Genomic DNA, 20,595 nt, shown 5'->3' on the forward strand with positions numbered 1-20,595 from the left:
GGGCTCCTTGGCTCTCTCACCATCCCCTGGGCACTCTTTAGCAGGTGGGAGACAAAAGTGCTCTTATCGGCCTTCTCCTTGGTTTCCAACAAGAGGCTGAGGGCCCAGGACTTACGGAGGGCTCCCTTCTCACTTAAAGCCCAACCTCCAACACTGCTCTTATCTGCTCACGGTGGAATTGGTCTCTGAGCCATGCTCTCTGTAGCATAAATGTTGTAGTTTAATGCAAGAAAGACCTCACAAAGACTGCGTGTAGAGATTGTTTTTTCTGGAAGTTTGGATTAAAAATGAGGAAAAAGTCCTTATCCGTCCGCGTAACCAAGCTGCACTTCACAATCGGGAAACAATTTGAATCTCAGGCAATTGTGATTCTGAACCTCTGCTTTTGGAAACCCTCTGAGGCATGCAGCTGCATAGCCCTGGCTGGCCCCTTGGCCCCAGATGGCTTTTCTGATACTGAGAGAAGCTCCAGAGTGAGGGCTGGGAGTGCTCCTAGGGCTCTGTGACTGACTTGGTCCCTCTCTAATGATGGGAACTTATGAGGAAGAAAAGCTGCAGCAAATGGTTTGGTTCTTATTTAATGCCAAACTTGACTACGGCATTTATTTTCTGGAATCCCAGGATGACAAACTGAAGAGATGTTTAGCAAATGTCTAATCCATTCCTCCGTTTGACAGATAAGGAAACTGAAGCCAGCTTGGTGGCCAGCCTCGCGCATACAGCTTAGGAACTAGTTGTTAGGAACAGGGTGACTTTTTTGAAAGTTCTTCAACTTTGAATGGCATTAAGTGCAGGGGCCAGACAACTTCGCAGAGAGTGCTAGGACGTCCCTCTGAGAGTGTGCCAGCTGTGGGCTCAGCCATGTACCCTTGTGGTTTGTGGTGCCCCCTCCACCCACCTCGGACTTGCCGCCATCTGTCATAGTCATTAGGGAGGACAGAAATCTGCTCTCTCATCTCAAGGGCTGGGACAGGGTGACGTTTTTCCCAGACTGATTGGTCCTGATTAAGGGGCTGTCCAGGTTTCCCGGTTTCCTCCCTGGGTTGCAGGCTTCCCTCATGACTGATCCCACCTCTAGACTTCACTCCTGCCCCAGGACCTCAAACTCCCCAAGGAAGAGCCAGGAAGGACAGACAGAGCCCCTGTGCCATGAGTCAATTTCTTTATTAATTTTGACATTTGTTCAGCTGGTGTAGGGAAAATGGTCTATACATCAGAGTGGGCAGGGGGAATTCTCTCCCAATTACAGAGCATCTGGGAGTCAAGAAAAGTTTCATTTTCATAACAATTAGAAAAATCAAGGTAATTCCAAAACTTCTAAAAAGCGTCTAATGTGCAGACTGCAGCATTCTCTAGGCATCGTGTGGAGACCCCAAACTCCTCCTCTAACAGCTCCTACTAGCAACCAGAGCGAGCAGCCATGCCGCCAAGGGCCCGGGGCTACCGGGCCAAGCAGCCATGCCGGACGGAGCAGAAGTGCCAAAGCAAGCCTGGGCCCGCGGGCCCGCGGGCCCGCGCGAGGCGCTACGAGGGGCTACTGGGAGCTGCTGCGGCGGTGGCCTGGGACAGGAAGGTACAGGACCGAGGCGGGAGGCGGGACCTGCGCCTGTCTTCCTTGGGCCAGGTGGCCGGGCCACGGGTGCCCGGGGACCGGCGCGCGCTCCAGGTGAACCGCATCGGCTGTTGCAGAGAAGCCCTGCGCTCCTGCCCGGCTGGGAGGGCAGAGGCTGCGCTTGCCTGGGTACAGCCCTGGGGCCCTGAGGCCACGAGCTTGGCCTTCCTCTCCGCGGCCCGCCCCTGCCTCTGAAAGCAAAAGCGAAACCGTCCAGACCCAGAGGAGCGCCTCGGCCGGGCCGGCGGGGTCTCCGCGGCGCCCGGGTCCCCTCCTCCGCTCAGCCGCCCGGCTGCCCCTCTCCGCCGGGACCTGTGCCGCCGGTGACAGGCACCAAGGCCGTGGGGCTCTGACACTGAGGGAGCTTCTGTGCTACTTGGAAGGTGTGAATGTGTTCTGAAGACAAGTCAGAAGAGCAGCAGGGAAGAAGGTGACTGGACATCCACGAACAGCGGCTCTGTGGCAGCCAGCAGAGCCTGCAAGTCTCTCTCTGACCCTGGCGGACGCCCGCCGCGCAGGGCGGGGCGGGATTGTGCTGATTCGGGCCTCCTTCTGCCGGAGGCTCTAGTGTAACTTTAAGGCTCTTCCTTGGTGGCACCGAGGCGAGGAACAGCCAGCTGTCTGATTCCTTCCTGCCTTGATTAGGAGGCGGGGACGGCCAGGCCTGGGGGGCGGGGGGTCTCCTTCCTAGCCCAGGGCTTCCAGTGGTCAGCGGCTCTCTCTTCCTCCGGCTCTCCCTCCCCTGGGAGTGTGGTCAGCAGTGGGCCCCTCCCCCGCCTCTTCGGGCGATAGAGGGGCTTGGTCAGAGTGGGGGCACTGAGACTGCCCAGCGTAGGCCCCCCATCCTGTGGGCTGCCAGGATTTAGAGCACCAAGTTCGCTCTGGGAGACCTTGGGGGTGGTGGCTGACTTCTGACAACCCGCAGTTACATTCACCAGCCCTACTCCCTTCCTCTTTCACTGAAAGACAGGCTGTAGCTCCTTCTCCCGCAGCCTGGAGAAGTCCTCAGGAGCTGAGCTCTTAGTGCTTTGCACATACTGCTAAAGTGTTTCTATTGGTTTGCATAGTATTTATTATATTTCATATACACATGGCTGATTACTGTACAGTTTACACTTTGAACACAGACTATGATATAAGTGCTTAAAGATATAGAAAACCTCTTCTCTATTGAACATGCTGGTGCAATCCTGGGACAGCCACCAACTGAGAGAGAAGACCCTTTCAGATGGGGCACTGGCTCCCTTTGAGCCCTACAGCTAAGCCTGGGGTCCTCACCTCAGATTCTTAAGTCCCTAACACAAGGAACCCCGAATGTACTCTAAAGGTAATGATTTTCCATTGGAAGATGATTAATACTGAAATTGGCAAAGAGAGACAACATAAAAAAATTGCGGTTTATCCACAGGAGTTTCTATACAGCTTCGGACATCACAGTAAAATCTGTGTGTATACTGAGTTGAGGGGAGAGGGTGTGTGTGTGTGTGTGTGTGTGTGTGTGTGTGTGTCCTGAATGTCATGTAGAGCATTCCGGGGGGAGCAATCCATTGGGGAGGGGAAGAGGACTGTCACAAACGGAGTAGAGGTGTGTGGGCGTGGGAAAGGCTGGCAGGTGAGGACATGGGATTAAGGGGGGCCGAACTGATTTCATGCCCAGTTCTCTTTTTTTTTTTCTTTCCAGGAAGCCCACATAGATTTCTTACAGATGAGGCTGAAAAAATAAGTACCCTGTAACAAGTCAAAATTAAAATGATTTAAAAAAATATATCATCCCCAGCCACAAAGAGCCCTTGTTACTTCTGCGTCATGCGCGCTTGCATTTGTTTTCTATCCCTCTCTTTCTCTCCCCCCTTCTTGCTGCTTTTGTCTTGATTCCCGACAGAGATCCATCCATCGCTAGAGGCAGGATTGAAGACTGTAGGTCATGCGTCTACAGTCAGTCATTCATGCGAATAGGAGACTAAAGGAAGTCCCTTACGGAGATCATGCCGTTAGCCTAGAGGAACGTGTGCGCTGCTTGTGCAGCCCTCCGGTCCAGCTCTCCTCCCGTGTGCATGGCAGAGTGTGTGGAGTCAAGGGTTGGGTGTCGAGGTGTGATCCTAAAGGACACAAAGAGAGAAGGAGACACTTAGACTTTAAAGGTGCAACTCCCAGCAAAAGCCCCAAATACCGAGTTTTGTGCTGGTTGCTCAGTCAGGGTCTGATTCAGAGGAAAGCAGCTCCCAAGCGAGGTGATGAACCGAAAGGCATTGAGCTCAGAGCCCCTGGCCTTCCTGAAATACCAGCCATCTTTCTCTAGCTGCTTCTGAGGTGGCAGCCCCGGCCTATACTGGTTCCTTGCCAAGTGGATGAGCACCTCAGAAAACCCTCCTGTGTGGGTGCTCTGTGCCTCAGAAAGGAGGCAAGGGGTTCCCACACCTATGAAGTCACCTGGGCAGAAACCCCCATGAGTAGGTCTTGTACCTATAAAAGGGGCCATGTTTATGAGCCAGGCCTTGTGCCAAGAGAGGAGCTAGGCTAGGCAGCGGTACCCTTCTCTTTTTCAGTTCAGTTCAGTCAACATGCACTGATGTCTGCTATGTGCCAGCCCTGGGATTCACAGGAATGGAGAGACATGATCACCACCTCAGGAGCTCATGGCTTCAAGGGACAACAGAGCCTCTTCAGCTCTGGTCCACAGCTCTGAAGACAGTGCTGTGCCTGCAGCATCAATTCCAAATTCTGCAGCCTGGGATTCACAGCAAGACATTACTCCGGGGTGGGGCAGGAAGTGATGTGGAAAAGCAGAAACCCACTCTAAGGCAGAGCTGTCTCGACAGGGAGCTCTCTTGGGCCCTATTGGGACAGAGTTGAGGAGGAAGCTAGGGATGAGCAAGATAAACTCATTCTGTGTCAGTGGTTCTCCAGGGATGGGAGGGTAGTGCTAAGCCCCTTGCCGGAGGCAGAGGTAAAACAAAAAAGCAAGCCTTCTACTGCTCTGCTGTGGCTTGAAAGCTGTCTGTCACCTTGGAGGGCAAGACTGTTCCTTCACTGCCTGGACCTCCCTCGCTTCCGAACTCCCACCTGCTCCTAGTGCCCACCTGCTCCCTGCCTTCATTTATGGCTCTTCTATCAAGGACGTGATCCAATCTCGTCTTTGCTAAAATTCTGCCCACCACCCTCAAGACCTCTCCTCCACGAAGTTGTCCTGATAACTCCAGCTCACACCTGTGTCTCCTCACAACTCTGGAAGCTCTTCCCCTCTGTGACTACCTTTTATTTAGAGCAGACGCAGAGTGTAGAGGTTAAGAGCATGAACTCTGAAGCCAGATTGCCTGAGTTCATATCCTGTCCCTGCCAATTTCTTGCTGTGTGACCTTGATCAAGTTACTTACGCTCTTTGTGACTCAGTTTCCTCTGCTGTAAAACAAGGGCAATAAGAGGGATGCATCTCATTAGATTGTTGTGATGTTTAAAAGAGCTAACGATATGCAAAGTGCTTAGGACCGTGAGCAGTATGTGAATGTGACTATAACTGGGCTCTCTGGAAATGCCACTATCTTTGGCCTGTCTTTCCTTTTTCATGTCTGCACTCTTCTCCTGGCTGCAGTATAAACTCTCTGAGGGCAAGAGCCAGTCCTTACCCTCCCTGATGGTCCCCACACTGCCTACCCCAGTGTTAAGCATGCCTCGAATGTGAGACCTTATAAAATCTTGTGTCTGGGGGAAGACAGGCTACAATCTCTGACCCACTTTTGTGGCCAGGCAGGGAGCAGAGGAGAAAGTTCAAGGCTAAGAGATCATTCTATGGCACGTGGTCCTTTCATCTTTGGGTAAACGGAGACTCCAGGAGGAGCAATGCCAGATCCAGTGGGAACACCTAGGCAGCAGCAGGGGCAGGACTAGAATGCAGGTCTCCTGGCCTCGTCCAGTATCTTCTGCCACCCTGCACCTCTGCTCCTGGGTGCCGCTCAAGAAAGGTTTCACCCAAGAACGAGCTTAGAATATAGCTCCTTGCCACTCCTAGTGACTGTGCTGGTGAAGTTCTTTTTCTCGTTTTATTTCTCTCTGCTGTCCCACCTGTTACCAACCTCTACCCAGTGTCTGTGCCTCTCTGTTCTCCCCAGCCTGAGGCTCCAATACACTTGCAATGTTTAGGGAGTTAGGGTGGACTATAATGTAAAAGAGCCAAATAAAACACGACCCCTTGCTTCCCTGCTTCTTCCCATTGAGATAACTAATTAATTCAGTTTTGAACTTATTAAAACATTCTATTGTCAGAGCTAACACAAGCCTCAAAACCACAGTGTCTGAATGGAAAGTATTTCTTAAAAAGGAAAACACTAAAAGCCGCCAGCAGCCTTTCATGCTGCAGCTTTCTGAGAGTCCCAGGAGGGACATAGATGCAGACGACTGCCAGGAACGTACACCCTGCCCCAGCTCCTGCTAACCCAGAGGGCTGCTGGGCTGTCGCTGCCCCCAGCCCTCCAGCTGCCTTGCTCCATGCTGTCGCTCTAGGAGCACTGACCCCCTAATTCTTGGACCTAAATACTTGGGCACAAGGCAAAACCCATTAGCTGCAGTTGTCTTCCCCAGTCAGGCCTTGACTACACAGCAGTTTTCTGGCTTCTTAAAAACTACCAGAAAGCACTCCTCCCTCTACCAAGGCCTTAAATGCAAAATCCTTCCCAAGGTGGGAATGACTGTGGGGCATCAGGATGAGCGACTGGGGTGTTTTCAGCCCTCACCTGGGATGGGGCTATCCTGTCCTTTGAGGGTGTTCCGTATCTCTGAACAAACTATAACCATCATTCCTTTCAGCTCGCCTTTTAAATATAAAGTCTACAACTGTGCTATGTCACCTCTAGGAGGTTTGTAAGGGAAAACCAGAATCAGTCATCATAATTCACGCCTCCATATGCATAACAATCACTTGAGGAGCTCAATGCAGAAGCTTAAGTTCCAGAATTTTAATTCAGTAGGTCTAGGGCAGGGACCAGGAATCTGCACTTTAACCAAACCCTTGGATGATCTAGACGCAGGGGTGCAGATGATGCTTTGAGAAACAGTGGATTCGAACTTGACAATTTATAAAGCTCTTTCACAGAGATAAACTCATCAATGACCACAACCACCCTGCAAGGACAATATTGTCCTCATTGCTATTTTACGGTTAAGGAACCTGAGGCTTCGAGAGGTCAATTGACTTGCCCTCGTCACATTACACATAAGAGCCACGATTGGTTGAGCGCTAGGATACATACTTTTTCCTTTACTCTTCACAACTGCTCTCATGGGTACCATGATTCTTTTTAAGCCTTTTTATTAAAGTGTAACACATTCAGAAGGTACTATTCTTATCCCCCCTTGAGGAGACAGAAGCTCAGGACAATTAAATGACTCATATAAGGAAATACAACCTGCAAATCGGAGGAGCCAGGCCTTGAATCTAGACTCTCAAGCTCCAGCTTTCACCCTCTCTGAAACATACACAGTCGATTCCTGTTATCTGCAGGGGCATTCCAAAGTCACCGTGAACACCGAACTAGCCAACACTGAACCTTTACTGCTCAGGAAAATACAGCATTAGGCTCCTGCGAGCTTCTGTTCACAACATTTTTGTCAACTAATGAATATATAACCTTGTTTTACGTGTGTTTCTGTTTAAAGATACCTTTTTAATATATATATATATATATATATATATATATATATATATATAGTTGCTTCATTAACATAGAACTCATGGCCAACAGTACTTTAACTCACGCCTAAAGGAGGCATAGGGAACACATGTATTTTCTCCATAAGGCCTATCGCAGCCTTCCTGCATTTAGAAACACTAGACAACTCCTCAGCACTGGTCTTGGAGAGACAGCAAAATCACCAACAAACAGCCCCCAAAATGCACATGAAAGAACAACAACAAAAAGTGGCATTGAATGGACCGCAAAGAAATTTACGGAGCGTGGCCTTGTTTGACCTTGGCTGGGAATGTGCACACGGGGCGACTCAGACTTTTTACCAATGTGCACACGCCTGTAGATGACCATGAACGTGCTGTGAGTGCTGGGGTTAAAACAAATGTGAATTAGTAGGGGAATTTGCAAGTGTGGAAACCACAAGCAACGAGAGCTGGCTGTACATGCCTGCAAGTGGGTGGTAGTAAGTACTGCATACGAGAGAGCCCTGCAGCCCCATTCACCGTTTTCTCTGTAGTTTGTCTTGCTGGGAGGGTAGGTGGCTGCAGGCCACCTGCCAGGCTCTTTGGGACCTAGGCAGGTGCTTGCCCCTACGCTGGCTCCCTTACCACTGTCCCTACTCTGGCCTTTTCTTGGCAGAAGCCCTAGGTACTGGAGCCAGGATGCTCTGTGTTCCTGACACCATGCTCTACGGTCTGGACACACATCACCTGTGGGGGGTTAGCCACACTGCAGATAGACCATCTACAGAAAATTTAAAAAACAAACAAACAAACAAACAAAACCCTGGATTCTACCCTCCCCCACAGCCTGGCTTCTGGGCTGCCTCTCTCTTGTTCTGAAATATCAGTAGAACCCAAGCCAAACAGTAGCAGAAATTCAAAGCCCCTGCAGCTGCTGCCACCATAAGGAAACTAAGGCAGAAGAGTGTACTTTTGCATCCACTCTGCTCCTTCAAATTATTTGCACCTTTGGATTATTTTCAGAACTGATCACAGTGAGTCTCCTAAACCGGCAGCCTGGTGGGACCCCCCCTGGCAGTGCCAGGGTTAACACTGTGACCTCCTTAAGCTGCTGAGGAGTCAGGTCTAATTTTATCCTTTAACTGGATCCACCAGTCCTCTTTTTCACCCAAGTGCTGAGGTATGTCGGGAAGCCCAGAGTCAGCACTTGCGATGGCTCGCGAGCAAAGGCAGCGGCCCTGCTTTTTGCCAAATGCAGAAAGCCGGAGCAGGCTTGCTGTGGGGCCCAGAGCCAGGCCTGGGGGGTTTAAACGGCAACAACCCAGTTAGTGCAGCGCTGGGGACACAGTGCTTCCTCGCTTCCTGCCGACTCCCACCCCGATGCATCCTGTACTGAGCTGCCCCGAGCTGGGCACAGTGAAGAGCCTCGGGGCAGCTCAGTACAGGATCCCTCAGGGAGGACGAGGTCAGAGCTGGCCGCTGAAGCCCCCAGCACCGCACAGCTCGCTGGACAGCCGTCGCCGCTGCGTCTTCACGGCCCCCTTTCACTGCACGTCTCCGCACACCCAGCTCCTCGGCCGCAGTGCCCCATGCTCACACAAGCCATGCACCAAGGCCTGACGGCCCTCCTGACTTGTAGGGAAAACATCGTTCACCCCTGGGGCCTGTTAACTTCACCCTTTCCTAGAAAGCAAGGGAGGGACAGCTTTCAAGAAACATCAAAGAGAACAGAAGCCTAGGGTTTGTGGGGAGTTTCGCAGCATTTGAGGCTCAAGAAACAGTCCACTTCTAAGTCTGTCACTGTTGGAGCTCTTCCTAGGGACGAGGTTTGAAACTACACAGCCTAGACAGACTTGACTGCCCTCTCTGATGCCCCGTACCCATCCTCCATATACCCATTGCTTGGTTTCTAGGATAAAATTACTACTAAGATTACCAAGCACTTTCAGTCACCAAAGTACATTTTCAAATCTATATTTTTGCATTTCCTGAAAGGCAGGTCAGCAGATATTGTTGACTCTGTTTTCTTGACAAGGAAAGGGAGACTCAGAGAGGCCAGAGCAAAGCCGTTCATCCTGTATCATGCTGGGGAGAGGGGACAGGGGTGAGGATGTGAGCATCCATTTCTAGGACCATGAGGATCAGGCCATGCGGAAAAGATGCATAAGGACACATTACCTCCAAAGAGGCCATTCGAGGGGAATGGGGTTGCTTGAGATCACTGTTTCCCCCTTTTCAGGCTGGCCCGCTTCACTATCTGAGCCCCCTTCCTGCCCTCAATCAGGTCTGGCTGCAGGCTATTCCCTCTCAGCTCCACCTGGAGACAGTAGCAGAGAGAACGCAGGACAGATCATACAGAGAGACAGGCAACAAAGAGGCAAGAAAATGAAAGGCATCCTACGGAGGTGGTGGAAACATTGCCTCCCAGGGTGGGGGGCGGGAAGGGAGGCTCCGAAGAGAGCCCAGAGAGGTGAGCACGGTGCAGACTGAAACCCAGAGTGGGTTGACGCAGAGGCGGGCAGCAAGTAGAGGTGCCGGGCCACTCGAAAGAACGAGTGCCTCAGAGGCTGCGGCCACCGCAGTACCTTGGCGAGTCTCATAAAGTAATCAATATCGGCTTCCAGTTCCCTAGGATCCTCCGGGGGCCCCTCAACAATCACCTCCTCATGCTCCAGGGTGTCATCGGCACCAGATGAGTCTATCTGTCGAACAACCTTGCGAATGATCTGGAAGAGAGAGAAGGGAGGAAGGGCTGGTGGAGCCGTCATGACGTAGGAGGAAGGCAGTCTTTGTCCTAAAGCACTCTTCCTTGAGTGGCCAGAATAGGGATAGGTCTCCCACTCCCACCACTGTGTGGAAACACTCGCATTGGACAGCCTCAGAGGGACGAGAATTTGCAGAGGAGTCTTAGCAGGTGTTTAATGATGAAGGTTAGACCATCGGTAACTTTTGTCTGTAGCCCACAGCATTTCCTTCTGCCTCTTGGTATTGATGGAAGTTCATGCTGCCTGTCTTACTGTATACTTGTACGCTTCTGAGGGCATTTCTTTCTCATCTATAGTAATTCGATTCAAATATTCTAATGACCGTTTACTCTGTACCTACCATGTGCTGGGATGGGAGATGAAAACATAAATAAGACATGACCCCTACCCACATGAAGCTCACCAAACAGAAGGAAAGACGGACATGAGAGTTTGCTCCAATGTAGTGTGAACAGCACCACTGGGGAACACGTATGAGGCCTTCCCTTTGCTCCTTCTTCCTTCGGCCCAAACCTAGCACTGTGCCCAACTTGACAGGCAAGTTCATATTTACTGAATTAAAATCTACTACCAATTTAATAGCTTTCTACATCCTTTCTATTTTAAGAGGACCATGGTAGCCCAGGGGCCACCATACTGCTGTCTTACAGCTGTTCACAGGGCCAGGCATCATGGGACAAGGTTCGGGCTGTTCCATGGGGCTCGGTCCTTCAGGAACAGCATAGCGGGTGCTCAATTCAGGCTGAATCAGGCAAAGCGACTATGAAAAATGTCATGTCTGGATCATGGAAGTTAAGAGCTCTTGGCACCTGAACCATTCTGTCTGAGCTGTGCTCATCCCTCTGTTAGGGCAGCAGTGAGAAGCTGAGGGGTGAATCTATCATCTTTTAGCCCCTGGCCCATTGCCCCTCCCCAGCTCAGGGGGCTCCTTGCACCCACCTTCTTAGTGACAATGTTGCCCTGCTCATCTGTGAATTGTTCCTCAGTCACCTGCTCCCCTGGAATATTCTGAAGCTCATTCCCCTACAGTTAGAGAAAAGGAGAAAATTGAAATTGGTAAGTGGGAGTTTGAGAATACGAATGGAGGATGAGGAAATAGAAGAGCGGCAGCAGCAACAGTCACGGTTCGACAGATTCCCACCCCAGCAACAAACTCCAACTCGGCAAGTAGCAGCAACCAAACCACCAGGCTCCAAGTGCGAAAGGCACCCTGTGGGCCCAAAGTGCCCTGGAGCCTGAAGACAGGATGAAGCCCAGGGCTTCCAAGAGCCTTATGTGCTTGGTCCCCGCAGTAACACCGGGGAGTGGGCAAAACAGGGACGATTATGCAAGTTTTACGAAGGAGGCCCTGAGAGAGGAAGTGAGGCACCTTATTTATTTTTCCATAGCACTTCACAGTGTAGAAAGACCTTCGGTAGTCACCATCACACTGAGTGTAACTTGAGGACAGAAGGAAGATGAGAACAGGCCTGCTAAGTCCCAGAGCTGAACTTTCTGTGCCATCACAGAGTGATGGTCCAAGTGGGGGCCACACATGGTTCTAGCTCCCACTGAGGCCCCCTGAGGCCTTCCCGGCCCTACTCTTCCAACACGTCTCCTGACCTGACATCTGGTGCCTTCCCCCAGCTCCTCCCCATTCACATCACGGCTCCGTGCCCTCAGCCCTGCCTCCTGCCTGTGGTTACCTTCAAGAGGACCCGACGTCGGACCACCCTGGTGGAGATGGTCTCCTCGTCGTCACTCAGGCCCTCATTCTCCCCCAGCTCCTTGTCCAGTTCCTGGTGGATGTGCTTCAGCACAAAGCACAGGGAGCCCTTGACAATGTGCATCACGTTCTGACAGCTGACCAGGAAGAAGCCCAAGAGCACCAGGGTGACCAGGAGCTGGGTGATGAACATCCACATCCTCACCTCCTCCTCACCAGCCCGGCCCTCAGGAGACCAGTGGAGCCAGGGTTGTGGTCGATGCAGGGGTCCAACCTCTCATTCTCCTCTTGGACTCCTAAGTCCTCCTGGGACCCTTTCCATTCTCGCTCCTCAGTCTCCCAGTCTTTTTCTCCAGACAGAAGACGGACTGGCCCCTCACTAGAACTGTCTGCCTGAGTGTCCTGCTGCTGAGCAGCTCCAGGCTCTGCCCCTCATGCCTGAGTGACGTAGGGCATCGATAATTTTAGCTCCCGAACCAGCTGCTGGGGCTGTCCAACTGGGCTAGAAGGAAGCCGGCAGGTGCGCGTGTCCTGGGCACTGAAATCGCATGTCAAAGTCACCATGAGCAACTCCTGCCCCGCTCCACCTAGAGAGCTTGAAAAGGGGCTCAGCCCCTCCTCACTTTTCCTGCCTGCAGACCCTATGCAAACTAGAGGCAGTTCTGCCCAGAAAAACCTTGTCCAGGGAATAAAGTATCCAGATACTGTGGCTATTTGTGTGTTTCCCTGGGCTGCTATTGCTGTGATCAGAATGATGTTCACCCTGTCTCAAGAGGATGGGGCAGTCGAATATCCTGGAGAGTTAAGAGTTCATTTCAAAAAATAGCCCTGGGACTAGTGATTTGCTCAGGCCCACGCAGCAGGTCCAGCACAGGTGGTGGTGCCCGTGCAATTCCCATCAGCCCCTTCACTGGGCACAGCAACTCTAAACGTAAGCGCATAACTGGTGTGTCTATTTAAGGCCTGTCCCCAAAGGCTCTTCCCATGCTGGCTGTCAACGCCTGCCCACGAGGAGCAGGAGCCACGCGCACCAAAAGTGCTTTTACAGAGCTGATTCACAAATGCAGCCGCAGCAGCTGTGGCTGAAAGGAATTTCACTTGGGGGATCAGGCTGTTCCTCTCTGAGTAGCGGCTCACATGCCGGAGCGAGCACGGATCTGGGGCAGAGCACCCTGACCCTGCAGCTTGCTCGCTGGATACCTTCTCCGGGCCTCCATTTCTTCGCCTGTAAAACGGGGTGGATTAGAGTGCTCTCCCTTACCTCGTGCTCGAGAATGCTGTGAGGATCATAGGGTTTGTGAGTACTACCACAATGAACAATAACAGCAAACTCTTACTCTAGTGTGGACTGCTCTGAGGCTTTGCTCCATGTGTAGTTCACACATTAACTCAGCTGAGCCTTGTGACAGTCCTACCATGTAGGTTCTATCATTTTCTACAAGGGAAAAGGAAGCATAAGGAGGTTCAGCAACTTGCCTATGTAAAAGAGTAAGTAAATCAGAGTCAGATTTCAAACTCCTATCACTATATAACACTGTCTCATTTCAACAAGAAAGCAATGAAAAATAGAAGCCACAGTACGTTAGTTTTCGGCCCAGCCAGGAAGTGTCCAACTTCAGGTATTTTCCTCTAGATCCTCAGAGAAGGACCAACTGGTTTAGAATCATTCAGGCTCACCTCGCAAGCCACAAATTACAGGCCATCTCTCTATCATCCATCTGTTACTATTTTCAGAGATTCACTGGAAATACTAGCAAATGGGTGCTTTGCAAACCATCACCTTGAATGAGCTCTGTTATCACTCCCTGGGGTCTTGTCAGATGATTAGGCTCAACAGCTCATCCACACCATCCAATCCTGTCCTAGGCTGGAGAGGCATTAGGTGTGCTGCCCCTCCCCCGCCTCCCATGGAGAAACAGGAGATCTGGGCCCTCCTGGCTCCGATGCTGGTTCACTGTGTGACCCTGGAGAAGGAGAAGCCCTCGCCTCTCTAGGTCTCAGTTTCCTCATTAATAAAAGAGGCAGCTGAACCATATGACCTAGAAGGTTTTCCCCTTGATCTCCTGGGGTAGTCCTGCTTTCTCCCCAGTTCTCCCCTCACCAAACGTTGACTGCAGAGGACACTCCTGATGTCCTTCTCTTTCCCCAGGAGTCAGGGATCCGGACCTGGTTAAGAACCCCTGTGCTCTAGGCCAAGCACTTGCTACTGGAAGCAGCAGAAGTGGGTACCAGGGAATAACAGCCTGATGGCAAAGAATGCACGGGGGTGGGCTGGGGTTAAAAACGGACACAGCCGCCTGTCCTGTCCGAGGCACATACTTGGCAAGGACAAATTCTAAATAAAACCTGATTTAATTCCTAGCAGCTCTTGACAGCCAGCAGCTCAGGATCATTGTGGAGCCAGCTGAGACCCGGGGTCCTCAAAGTTGCCTGCTAGCGCTGATTTCAGATGGGAGCAAGGGGAGAGAAAAAGAGAAAGCAGCAGAAGGGAAAAGGGATGAGAAAACAGTGCTGACTGAACAGTAAGAAACCAAATGAGACGCAGAACGCGCCGTTTACGCACACATTAAAAATACATAGGCCCGGAACAGCAACGCAAATTTCATAAAATGCATAAATTAAAAAGACACATTAATAACATGTCTGCGATGTGCTTCAAAATAATATGGGGGTGGGGTGGAAGAGACTGGAGGTGGGTACAGATGAAACAAGATTGACCATGAGTGGGTAATTGTGCAGGCTGGATGGTATATGCATGGAAAGTTAAGGTGCTATTTTGTCTGTTTTTCTATTTATTCGCAATTTTTTATAATAAATTTTTTTTTTTCAAAAAACACATTTAAATGGATGTCTATGGGGATGGGTAAGAGAATGGGAAATGGGTGTGAAGATAAAAGTGAACAAATAAAAAAAGTAAAGTTGGGCAAACCGAAAGAAGGGGAGGGAGGACCAAGGGCCGAAGAGGCCGGGGAGACTTGGGGGAGAAGGAAGAGCGGGCAATGGCGGGAACGTTCTCCCCATCCATCTCCTGTTCCACTTGGCGAGCCCACCCACGGAACCGAGCTGCTTGACCCCTGGAGATAATCCACTCACTCCTGTTTACCAGGGAGGAAACCGAGGTGCCAGAGAGAGCGGCTTGTCGATGGCCATGCAGACCACGCTGGGACCAGAATTATCCAACGCCCTGTTCTCCTGGCTCTAAGCCCTTCCTAAAACTTGATGGAAACAGAAAACAAACAAAACCACGGCTTCGGAGTCAGCTAGCCATAACTCAAAGCCCACCTCTGACCCTGTGACCTTGGGCAGGCTGCTCAACTATCGGCTGCCTGACGGGAATACCCTCCAAGAGCCCGGGCAGGTGTGAGGATGATGACAGCACAGGCTGTGCCTGGAACACTCGGAGCTCTATACACGTCAGCCCCTCCCTTTCCTCGGTAGGGATCAAGGAGGCAGACAGGTAGACCAAGACCTTATATCCTTTCTCTAAGGAAAGTGAAGTCGCCCCCACGATTTTTAAAGAAAGCAAACATGCTCGGCTCTGGGCTGAGTGAAGAAGCTGCTGCCCAGGCCCTAGACCCCTTCTGGCACTGGTGCAGGCAGCAGCAGGCTCCTCCCTGCAGGCTCTCACCTCTACCACTGGGGAGAAGGTGCGCTCCACCTCCTGCACCCACTCTCCATGGCCTTGTCGGCTCCGTTCAGCGTTGGCCTGCAGGCTCTCAGCCTCGGGCTGCTCTGACTGCATGTGCTCAGTCACAGACACCAGGACCTGCTCATACTCCTGAGACCCACTGGGCTCCAGCCTTTCGACAATGGTGACTGTTCTCTGGAATGATTGTGGGCCTTGCGTGATCTCTTCTTGCCAGGAATCTTGTGCAGCATCTTGCAAGTATGAGACAATGGAGCCTTCCGCATCCCACTCCTGCAGTCTGGGGTCCAGGAGGAGAGAAAAGACACCTGGTCACCCTTCTGTCTCTGTGCTCTTAGATACCCTCCCCTCCAGAGCTCCAGCTCACCCCAAACACACCCAGTACTGCCCATCCAAAGGATGGAGAGCGTGAGCAAATCACACAGCTGACTGCCCTGTCCAGAAAGGTACAAATGGACCATCCATGCTGTCCAGGTGGAGAGGACACAGCTATCAGTGCCATTGGTCCCCTCCCTTTGAGTGGATGGCCCCACTCTGGGTTCCCAAGGCACCTGGTTCACACCAATGATACAGTCATCGGTGCCTCCACACCCATCACCTCACCCGCCGCTGATCCAGCTCTCCAGGCCACCTGCACTCAATAGTCCTCGACTCAGTGCTCACCTGGCATGGTGATCACTCTCTCCCCAAGAAGCATGCTCTTTCATGGCTTCTAGGACACCACGTTAGCTGGCTTTCAGCCCTTCCTCTTTGGCCATTACTTCTCGGTGTCTTTGTTGGTTCCTCATAATTTCCCTGACTTCTGAACATTGGAGCACCCCAGAGCTCAGCTCTCAGCTTTATCTACATCTGCTTCCTCAGGGAGCTCATTCAGTCCATAGTTTTACATCCCTATGCTCCTCAGGCCCAGACGTACATCTCCAGCATCTCTTCCTTGATCTGCAGGAGTATAACGGCCTCCTCAACAGCTCTACTTTGGATTTCTAATAAGTATCTTGAGAACAGTGTAGTCAATCCCCACTCACGATCTTTTCCCCAAGCCTGTTCCATACAGTTTTTTTCTGACTGCAGCAAACGGCATCTTCATCCTTTCAGTTGTCAGGTCAAGGGGTAAGTACCGGTGAGCTCTTTGGCTTCTCTCTTCCTCTCACTCCATATCTCATGTGTCAGCAAACCCCTTTGGTTCATCTTTCAAAAATATATCCTGAATACAACCACTTCTCGCCACCACCACTGCTACCATCTTGGTTTACATCACTACCATTTCTCCCTGTCTACTCTTGGCCATGTCAGGCTATTCTCAAGGCATCTGCCAGATCATCTCACTCTGCTGCTCAGAAACCCCCAATGGCTCCCCAGACCACTCAGTAAATGCTGGTCTTTCTAGGACCTCAAGGCCTGACATGTCTGGCCCCATATCTCCCTGATCTCATCTTCCTTAGTCACTCTGCTGTAGGCACGATGACCTCCTCACTGTCCCTGGACGATGCCAAGCGTGCTCTACCTCAAAGCCCTTGCAGGTCTGGATGGGCCTTGGGCTGCACAGCTCCCGTAGGTGTTCACATGGTTCGCCCCCTTAATTCCTTGTAGTCTCTATTCCAGTGTCGCTTTGTCAGGCTTCCCTGGCTACCCCATCTATAATTTCAAACAAACCCTCTCCAAACACGTACATAACTCCTGTTCCTCTTCCCTGCTTTATTTTTCTTTTTAGTCCTTACTATCTATCTAGCATTTATATTTTAATTACTTTTAATTTTTTTTATGTTGTCTCATTTACTATTAGTTTCCCCACTAGAACACAAATTACTTGCAGGTAGAGACTTTTGTCTGTTTTGTTCAATGCCATACCCTCAGCACCTAGGCACTTTTTATAGGTCCCTGGCATATCATAGGCATTCAATACATATTGTTGAGTGAGTCAATACAATTTGTCTCCCCTCACTGGAAGCCTGGCCGAGGTCAGGGAGGCCGAACTCTAACACGCTGAGGCCCAGCACTCAGCCCTTCTCGTTCCCCTGCTGTCACAACGATGCTGTGGCCAGCACACAGGTAAATATTCAGTCAATGCTTATTGAATGAACAGCCATCACGGGTTGGTGGAAGGCGGCCTTTCTCACTGGAAAGCCAGTATTTCACTTTGAATTCTCACAGGCTCAGTCTGTCCAATTATCCTCTTTAATGAAAAGGATTCGTTTGGGAACTAAGGAAATCTTTGCTGTCTCCAAACGACTTTCTTTTCCCTACTACTATGGTATTTGGGCCACACTGGGCGGACCCTGGGAAATAGCCAGTCAGCCCGGGCTTTTGAGTGAAGCAACGTGGATGGGCACAGGAAATGAGAATAGATATCCCACGGCCTGGCCAGACCTGAACTTCTTGGGTGGCCACAACCTTCTCAGAGCACACGGACTGTGTCCCTGTTTGGGAGAAAATTTAGGAAGCACAGCAATATAGAAGAAAGGGCCACTGTCACTTGCTTCTGTGACAGTCCAGGAAAGCGAAAGTGATACCTGACACATGTTCGTCTCCTCTCTCTCACCCCAAACCCTCCTCCACACTTAGCACAGAGTTGGAAGCGTGGTGTCCACTGCATGGCTGTGGGTTGGGCCCTTGGCCTGAGAACTCTCAGTGTGCACAGAGGGGCATGAGGTCCTTCTGCCTGCACTGTGACCACTGCTTCCCTGCTGCTGGCATAGTACCAGGCCTTCTCATCACGGGGAGCTGGCTGAGGAGTCACCCACGAGAATAACCATCTCTTAACAGTTAGAAGTTCTGTCCTGCCCCAGATAAACTCACCAGCCTCACTCTTTAAAAGGGGTAAAGTAGAAAGGCCACCATTATCAGCTCTGTCACACGCAGGCTGTGTGACCACACAAATAACTTCCTGAGTCTTGATGCTTGTAGGTTTCTAAATATGGTCTTCAATGATAAGCACGCAACAGTGACAGGGGCCCAGAGCACCTAGCCCCAGCTGCACTTTAGAGACATGGTTCTTCCAATCCTTATGATCTTTTTCCTAAGCATGCTGACCACACCCGAGGGGTGTCTTGGGGAGGGACTAGCCTTTGCAGGTCACAGCTCTTTTCTTCCATGACAGAGGCCCCAGTGAGAGCCGGGTGGCTCCAGAGGCAAGCTGGCACCTATTTACTCCAGGGCATTTAGAACACGGGCAGGGTCATCAGCAGCACTTAAGAATTCCCTCTGCCAGGCTCAATCTCACCTGGAAGCCCAGCAAGAAGAAAGGCAGCCCGCCAGGGCAGCCCCGCCCTTACCTGTCCCGGCTCATCTCCATCACCCGACTCACGGTGGGGGACTCTGTGAGGTGGGCTTGCACTCTCTGCTGGCCTGAAACAAGAGACACTTCATTCTCTGAGTCCTGCCCTGCACCTGTCGAGTCCTCCTGCCTCTTATGACTTGGCAGCTTCTCTTCTGACCTCTGACCTTCCTCCTGGTCAAGAAAATCGATAAGGCCATTTGTGGCATCTGAGTCCACTGTGTCGTCCTCCACAAGGTCCAGAGAGCCCAGAGTGGGGCCCTGGGGTCCCTCAGAGAGAGCCCCCTCCAGCTTCCACTCGTGGCCGGTGGCATCAGAGTCCTCGGTCTTGCTGTACTCCAGAGAGGAGTCCTCAGCAGTGACCAGAGAGGGTGTGAGGCCCGCAGACCACACCTGCATGTCAGACATCTCCAGCATGGCGTCATGCTCCGTGGCCGCCAAGGGGATGGCGTCTATGACGGCCACCTCGTTCCAGTACTGGTCTGCACGCAGCGGAGAGGGAAGCGCGTAGTGCAGGGAGGCAGGGGACAGCAGCTCGTCCTGCAGCGAGGAGTAACCTGGATGGGCAGACAGAGGGCAACATGCTCCAGAAGCAATTTCTGTCACACACGCTTACGTGCAAGTCCACGCACACGCACACACGGGCACAGCCATAGACAGGCATGCACATTCCGGGCGAGGGGCTTTCCAAGCTCAGACTCCATTGCTCAGGCCTTGTGGCTGCTGCTCAGAGCGCCTGGGCAAGAGAAACAAGGCTCTGGGTTGGGTGGGGGCGGGGGGCAGGCAGCCAGGGAGTGGGGGCAGAGAGGTGGGCTCCTTTGCTGGATGGCAATGGAATTCTTTCTCAACCAGTTAGAGCACTAGATCAAGAAGCCTTGATCCAAAGGACTTATGCTCCAATCTGTCTCCGATCAGATAAAGCCCCACTTCTCCATGACTGGGCAGAAAGAAATGTTGCTCTTTCTTTGCTTAAAATTTCCCTTTAGCAGAGTCTTTAGAGTATCTTTCAGGAATATACCTCAAAAGAAGGGAACAGCCCCCAAAGGTGCAGTGTCAGTAACCAAGGTGCCTCGGAGGGGTCTCATGGGGTACACTGAACACCCACAGACCTCAGTGGTGGTCAAATGGGAAACAATTTAGTTTTGTATGAAGTGACCTTTCTTCAAGTTGCAGATTAGTTCTAGAAACTCTGAGTATCTAAAATGGCACAAGTAAGGGCTCTAAGGGCTTGAAACAGGGGCCAGGTCGAAGGACACCGGGAGGCCCCAGGCACGTTGACTGTTGCTTCCGCACTCTGCCCTGAAGCTCTCATCCACAGGCCCTGAGCTGTGCTCACGCCAGCTCCCGGTCAGCAGTGCGCTGGCGGAGTCAAAGCCAGGGCTCAGGCCCCTGAGCATGGCCCCGTGGCCGGCACAGCCTGTTCCTATGTCTGTTCCTTGCTGACTGGCTTGAATGAGTCCCTGCTGCTCTTCTGCTTTGCTCTGGTATTGGTTCCCTGATGTTCAGCAGTGTCTAGGAACCTGCAAACGTGGCACACGTAAACATGTGAGGAGACTGTGTGCCCGCTGAATGGGCAGTGTCCTGTCAGGTGGCTCCTCTGCTCTCATCTAGCCAGGAGCGAGAGGGCAAGGGGTCCCTATTACAGGAGAAAGAAGGCCTCTGAATCCCCTCCGTGGATTCTTTCACCCAATCTGTGGATGAAAGAAGGGACTAGACAACAAGATTCTCCATTTGACTCAGCTTGTCTGGAGAACTGGGGAGCAGGTGTGTGCTTATAACTTCTGAAGACCCAGCAGAGCCAAAGGATGACCCTGGGTATGAGTGGGGCTGCCCATGTGAGGCCTATAAGAATTGTCCTGTGTCCAGAGAGGTCCCTAACCTAGTGTCTAGGCTCTTCGTTCTGCCATTTATCCCTCACTCCCATCCCCACCTCCTGTATCAACTCTTTC

The 20,595-nt window shown here is 51.6% G+C and overlaps 1 protein-coding gene across 10 annotated transcripts in view; it reads right to left on the bottom strand.

Moving 5' to 3' along the window:
• Positions 1-1,145: 1,145 nt before the first annotated feature.
• ANK1 (ankyrin 1) overlaps positions 1,146-20,595 on the bottom strand; it is a 184,605-nt gene continuing 165,155 nt past the window's right edge. For 4 of the 10 annotated variants that reach the window (XM_016127398.2, XM_016127396.2, XM_016127402.2 and 1 more), the window contains 5 exons: positions 18,645-19,203; positions 15,355-15,652; positions 10,961-11,044; positions 9,842-9,982; positions 1,146-3,711 (listed from right to left, as the gene is read on the bottom strand). In XM_016127398.2, coding sequence (XP_015982884.1) covers positions 3,685-3,711; positions 9,842-9,982; positions 10,961-11,044; positions 15,355-15,652; positions 18,645-19,203 — 1,109 coding nt within the window. In that variant the 3' untranslated portion in view covers positions 1,146-3,684. Of the gene's footprint in view, positions 3,712-9,434; positions 9,574-9,841; positions 9,983-10,960; positions 11,045-11,706; positions 15,331-15,354; positions 15,653-18,644; positions 19,204-20,595 lie in introns of those variants that run through there. The other 6 variants (XM_016127399.2, XM_016127397.2, XM_016127403.2 and 3 more) reach the window with 4 other exon arrangements.

The sequence above is a fragment of the Rousettus aegyptiacus genome, unplaced genomic scaffold, assembly GCF_014176215.1.
Source record: "Rousettus aegyptiacus isolate mRouAeg1 unplaced genomic scaffold, mRouAeg1.p scaffold_m13_p_11, whole genome shotgun sequence".
NCBI lineage: Eukaryota > Metazoa > Chordata > Mammalia > Chiroptera > Pteropodidae > Rousettus > Rousettus aegyptiacus.